This window comes from Crotalus tigris, unplaced genomic scaffold (genome assembly GCF_016545835.1).
Source record: "Crotalus tigris isolate CLP2741 ecotype Arizona unplaced genomic scaffold, ASM1654583v1 scf7180000017551.9496454, whole genome shotgun sequence".
In the NCBI taxonomy this organism is placed as follows: Eukaryota; Metazoa; Chordata; class Lepidosauria; order Squamata; family Viperidae; genus Crotalus; species Crotalus tigris.
Window position 1 is genome coordinate 5,763,481 of NW_024096469.1, and position 6,656 is coordinate 5,770,136.

At 44.9% G+C, this 6,656-nt stretch overlaps 1 protein-coding gene across 2 annotated transcripts in view; it reads right to left on the reverse strand.

Moving 5' to 3' along the window:
- The window catches only part of CYTH1 (cytohesin 1), a 76,672-nt gene extending 73,414 nt beyond the window's left edge, over window positions 1-3,258 (reverse strand). Inside the window, exon 1 of one of the 2 annotated variants that reach the window (XM_039345229.1) lies at window positions 3,112-3,258. In XM_039345229.1, the coding sequence (XP_039201163.1) occupies window positions 3,112-3,142 (31 nt within the window). In that variant the 5' untranslated portion in view covers window positions 3,143-3,258. Of the gene's footprint in view, window positions 1-2,699; window positions 2,927-3,111 lie in introns of those variants that run through there. The other variant, XM_039345246.1, reaches the window with a different exon arrangement.
- Between the last annotated feature and the right edge of the window lie 3,398 nt (window positions 3,259-6,656).

Sequence of the window (6,656 nt, forward strand, 5' to 3'; positions counted from 1 at the left end):
AATGCAAATTGTAAACCTTGTCCAGTCCATTAAGCAGGAAATTTCTGAGCTGCATCATTTCAACTTCTCCCTCTTTCCCAGCCCCATTTGCTGCCCTGTTTTGCACTTAAAGAGAAAATAAGTTAAATAAAATCATACCCAAGCTGGGAAATCCCCTACTCTCTTATGTAACTGAAATACTTTAAAAATAATACTGGCGCTCTAGAATGGAATATTGCTGTTCTTGTATGTTTGATTTTCAGAAAAATGTATCACAAGTAATTTCACAAAAATTTATATCAAAGAGAAAATAATTAATCTAAATATGACCAACTGCAGTAGCAATGAAACCTCAACTCATATTGAGCCCCACTTGGCAGAGCCTTGTTAAGCTAAGTCAAAAGGCTATTGATCATCTACCCCTGGATCTGCCATTGCCCCTAAATTACCTCTGTTGACGAACATACAGGATCCCCCCCCCATGTGACTGGGCAGCACATCCAGATTGAAAATATAGCAGGTTGGATGATATGTGAGCAGAACTGGGCAGCCTGCCATTTTCCCAAATGGGGGATTATCTATTGCTGAACATCTAATCCAGCACTTGCAATGAACACTAGGTGAAAAAACAGTTGCATAGGTTGTTTTACCATTACAGTACTTCTCTCTTCCCAGACAAGTTCCCTAGGATAACAGCACGATGTCTGCAACTCAGCTGGAATGTTCGTGTACAGATCAATCAAGAACAAGTGTGCGGATGGCAGGGGCATATGTGCACACAGCTTGTCTCTCCAGTACCAAGCTGCAGCTCCCATGTCTTTCATCTCCAGTCCAGATCTCTGGAATTAAATGATGTATCCAAGCTACTCTAATCAAAGCCATTCAAAATTCAAAGCTGATTTCTGATGAAACCACAAATTCAACTCATCCATCTTAAAAGGAATTCTGGTATGAGCACCCACAATGTTAACTGAAAGGTTAAAAAAAATCCAGGTGTTGTTTCTGTGACAAGATATGCCAAATAAATGGAGCAGGCCTCTATCACTTCAGCAATGCAGAGATCTGATGCCCAACTCCACTGGGGAAAGCTGTAAGTCAGCTACTCACCCATAACTGGGTCATACACACTGATTGGTGCAACAACACTGCAGAGATGCTCTCAACATTCAGAATGTCAGTGAATTTAGAGTCAACATGAATGAAATTAATTATAAAGACAGCACTGAGGCAGTCTCTCCATTGAGCTGTCACACACACCAGGTTGAGTAAGCAAAGGATCACAGTCTCTTTGAAGCGGATGTACAACTGGGCTCATGCTTCACTGCAAGATCTAAACCTGTTATTTCTCTTATGTGGTCTGCCTATTCCAGTCTAAAGCTCTCTGGATGAACTGGATTGCAACTTCTATCTTCCTAGCCTACATAAGATGCTGGAAATTTTAGAACAATACATCTGGACACCACCGAAACCAGAAAGGCAAATAAAAGAGGTAAATTACAGTTATTCCCATTATCTTTACAATATACATTCTGGATCACTGTGTGAACAGCCACCTCTTTCCTACGTCTATGCACACTTGTTATGAATGAGAAAGACTAACATGCTAACTTAGATGTCCCTTGTTGGACAGTGACAAAAGTTAAGCTATAAATACAGAAGACTGAAGGCTTGTTTCTCAACATAAGACAGCTTTGCAGAAAACACATACACTGAAGTTTTAGCAAAATTTACACATTTATCACAGCATTTCTGAACTGATTCCAGTTCCTTATTTATTATGACAGCACAATCAGGAAATGCGTCTATCCATCTCCTTCGTATGTAAAACATGCCAGACTTTTCCTCTGACAAAAGCTTCAGACCCTTCAGGCCTGGATGTGTTGCTCCTTTGCCAAGATGAAGCCAGGGAAGCAGACGAGGGAGAAAAAGTACCATGCTGCACAGTTTCCGAGCACCACCAAGCTGTGAGCTGCACACTCTTCTCACTGCTGTTTCAGAGAACCTATACCTACTGAAAGCTTTGAGTTTGGTAAGAAAAGGGCTTGGCTACTAAAGTCCAGGGCCTCCCAGACATCACACAATAAGCTGAACAGCCAGAACTTAAACATGAAGCTCACATCACCTCCATTCAGTACTCAGTCCACTGAGAACCCAGAAGAGTGCCATGGCAGCAGAGACTGGCAGCCGGGTACACCAGTCAAGCGGCATTACCAAGGCCCAAAGACGAGAGCACGTTTCCTCTCCCGCAGTCCGAAGTCTGCTTGGGGGTAAGAGAGCAAGACCGGCAGCAAAGGCAAGCAGCTGCCATCCACTGCAGCTGTTCCCCTGCTGTCAATCCCAACGCCCCCTTTTGCGATCCGGGTAATGCTTCTCCGCTGGCCTCCTGTCCTCGCAAACAGCCCAGTGGATAAACGCCCGTTCAGCGGCTTCTGGTCAGTTGCCCCCATCCCCAATTTGCCGCGCTTTCCAAAGACCGAAAGAGCTACACGCCATTCCCACAATCCCGTCGCTGCCAGCAACTCCACGCCGAACTTCTCACCATCCCCGAGAAAGAACAGCTGTCTTTGGCCTGAACCAGAGGGTGCAACAGCTGCCAGTCGCGATCGGAAAGCCGCCCAGCCCAGCCCAAGGCAGCTGCCCCGGACTTGTTCACCACCATCTAAGCAATTCAGGTACCTGGCGCGCCGCCCCCAACAACCTAACACACTTGAGGCCCCCACCTCGTCTCCGGTCACTCGCTCAGCACGTTCCCGACGCCCGAGACGGTGGGGCTGATCTTGTCACCGAACCCCACCTCCTTCCTGCCAATTCCTTCGCCCTTTGAGCAATCACTCCCATGGCTCTCGGCTCTTCTCTGCCCAAATGCTTCGCCCCCTTGCTAAACACGGAAGGCAAGACGCGATCCCTCAAGCCTCCGCAAGCCAGGGGAAGCAGGGGCACGCGCGGGGAGAAGGAAGGGCGGGGGGGGGGAGAGAGAGAGAGATCACCGGATCGCAGCGCGGCGGAACCCAAGGACAGTTAGCTGCGCGTAGGAGGGCCACTCCCCCTTACTGCCACCCGGAGATAAATGCTTCGTTTTCCCCGCCGCGATGCAGCGTCTGTCGCCCTCCCGCAATTCATTCACTTGCTCACCAAAACCAGCGGTCTCGTCTTCTTCCTCCATGTTACCAAGCAGAGTAGAACAGCTGCCGAGAAGGCAGTACGAAGCCGCCGCCGCCGCCGCTCCTCTGTAAGTTCCTTCTCAACCTCCCGAAAAGAGGCGCGGCTTTTTGTGCCACGTGATAGAGGACGCGCTTCGGGGCTCGTAATGCCACCAAGCCCCACCCAAGCGGGGTTGGCGGCTTCTGCTGGGTCGGAGGTGCGCCTGCTAGAAGAAGAGAAGCTGCCGCATCTCGGGAAGTCATTCAGACCACGAGGGGACGGGGAGCTCGGGGTTACACGCGTTGGTTGCGGGGGGGGGGCAAGTGGATCGCAGGGCTGGTGTGTCCCAAGGCGACCCGAGATAGGCGGAGCTAGTTACGTCCATGTTATTCGCTTTGGGAATTAATTGTAATTAATTGTAATGTAATTGTAATTACTAATTCGTCTGTGTCGTAGCATCTTACTAACAACGATTGAGAGAGTTGGGGGCTAGCAAAACTTGCTTCTGCTTGGGAGCGGGGTGCGTGGCCGGCTTTGCCCCCCTGGAAGCCGAACACTCCGCCCTTCTGGTTCGCCGTATCGTTCTTCGAAGAAAGCCTCGAATCCAGAATTTTCCTAAGGACAGCTTTAGAAGTCCCGTTGTCATAAAAAAAGAAAGGTTGCTCGCTTCCTATTTTCGTGCGGCGAGTATTTTAGCGTGTAAGCGGGAAGGCAGGAACTGATCTCGTAAATGGTTTAGGGAAGCTGTTTTTCTAGCTGAGTGGTTTAAAAAAGAAAAACCTGCGTCAAGTAAAAGGGCCCCAGAAGAAAGTGCATGAGGGGGGAAACCTAAGGATTTAGTAGAGGAAAGAAGAAAATTACCTGCAATATGAAGTAGAATTTTGAATGCTTGGGAAATCACCCATTGCACAGAAGGTGCTGCTTTGGGGAAATTACTTTTCATGCAACGATACCTTGTCATTTTTAAAAAAAATATCTAGCAGTTCAACATGAACCCTGTTGTGTTGGAAAAATCAAGAAAAATGTGGAAAGGAATAACAAACAATGATCTTGCTTCTATTTTTCTGCAAAACCTTTCCAAGAAATGCTAGTTCAGTGTTTTACATCTTCGAAATTAAAAAACCACGGTGGCATAATTGTATAAGCTCAATCATTGTGCAAATGTAGCCTATATCCCCAGCCAGTATTTGAGCTCTATACTCAAAGCTGATGCACTCAAACTAATGATGGAGAGGAAGGTGGACTCATCAGAGAGTCAGCTACATCAGACTTACAGCTGAGGCAAAGCAGGTTGAGCTCTGCTGAGAGAATAATTAACTCCTTCCAAGAATGAAAAGACTCTGGTTGGCACTGCTCTCCTTACAAACCACCCCTTGCTAAGCACCTCTCTGAACCCAGCAAAACCATGCCACATTTTTGGAAAGCTCTCCCAAGCTGTGGCTTTTCTCATGTAAAGAAATTCTGCAGTTTCCCACACTGGGCCTCTATGCAGAGCCTCCTCTTTTCCCTGTCCGCTGCTGTGTGGGGTTGTTGGGGGTTTTTTTTGTTTTGTTTTGTTTTGGGGGGGGGGATTGGAATAGTCTGCAGGTGTGTGAGACTACAGAAACCTCTAACAGTAATAAAAATGCAACCCTGCTCATTCATGACATATAAAAGCTGTTGATCCAGAATGCTAGAGCTGGTTGTTCACTGATCTATTTCAAAAGCCATTCTTCACCACTGAAAAAGGTGCGTCACAGGTGTGAGCCTCATAGATGGCTCATGGAAATTCAGATAGCAGAGAACCTGCTGGGTAAATAATATAGTATGTCATTCTTATTGCTATATTAGAATGGAAAGGACAATTTAGAAAACAGTTGCTGTGGAGTTTGGAAGATGAAATAAGAGACTGGTAGGTCTCACACTTTACTTTCAGTTAAAAGACTATGTCAGTGTCAAGTACTATCCAATCATATTCAGGTTTCTACATGTGCTCTAGGGCAGAGGTTCCCAACCTTTTGGGCCAGGGACCAGTTCTGTGGAGAAAGGTTTTTTCCATGGACCAGAGTACATGGTTTTGTGTGCTGCCTGCATCCTGCGGATGGGGCTTTGCTTATTTGTGTGGACTGGTTGCTGCATGCTGCGGCCCAGGGCCCAGGGCCCAGGGCCCCCTGCTCTAAGGACAGATTGGAGGGTCCTGCTGATGTACTGTCTACCCAACAGACTAAAAATCTCTTGACCTGACCTCCAAGGCTGGTGATTGAATTCCCCATGTTCTGGAGATCATATTAGGAATTTTTGTCCTGCATAACAGCCATAACTTTGTCTTAAGTCATTATCAACTCATATAGCTGGCCACATATTAGATCTTTTTTAAAAACCTTAGAACTGTTAATTCATGATTGGGAAATGGTGTGTGTGTGGGTTTCTGTTAATATTTTATCAAACCAGGTCACTTTCACTCGTGCTATTGATTTCTTTAAGTGTGGAGAACCAATTAAAATATCCACCCCAGATGCCAAATCTCCAAGTCATGCCTGTCTGATTGGAGCATTATATAACCTTATGAAATTAAAAAGAAATACTTCGACATTCATATGAGTGACCCTTTAAATCTTATAAACAGCATGGAAATTGTAAAGGAGAAAATCTACATGGTCACCATATGTTGACACCAATTTGATGGTATATGCTTCTGAATCAGGGAGGGGTCTCATATAAAGAATACATCCATGTTTCTCCTGGCCAACCTCTTCCCTTTTCAGTAAATCACACATGCCCATTATGTTATATCTGGCCTACTAGGTAGACCAGAGTAGGAAGGCTAAAAGTACTTTTATTGGGATAGACTGTAATATCAGAATCTTTAAAGTCTGACTATGCTATATCTCCTTCTCCTTGTACTTCAGTGAATTAGGGGAATATCGAAGTCACTGGATGTTTTGGTCTTAAAAAATTGCTAGATGTTTTGGACTTAAAAAATGTTAAACCCCTTTTGTTTAGACAACAGCTTCTACATATCTGTCATAGTTGTCTCTTACCCATTGCACCTTAGGATATACTACAATAATCTTTAAAAGTTTGAGAAGGCTTTTGTATTTGATGTATACATTACTGCCAAATGAAATGTTCTCAGCATTTCTTGTCCAACATCAGCAGGCAAAATACCAACTTGTAATGTGTACAGTGTGGGAAACTGTAAGTATCCTTTTATAATAATGAACCATTAAGGCAAACCTCCACTGGATTGTTATAAATCTTCTAATGGCTCTTCTTAAGCCGTATTTGCTTTTTCTTTGAGAGCCTTTAGTTCTGCACAGTATTTTAGTTTTTGACGTAGCATACACTGCATTCCTAATTGGAATTGTAGTTCCTATCAGAATATAAGTACCTCCATTATTGAAGAATAGGTTAATAAGAAATAGTAGTTCAACCAGATATTGCCTTTAGATATCTTTAGCTAAATTTTGATGTATGAAATCCTCTCTGAGCTTGTTTGCTTGCAGACATTTCATTATCCAACTGGATAGCATCGGTACTAACTAGTGTGGGGTTTG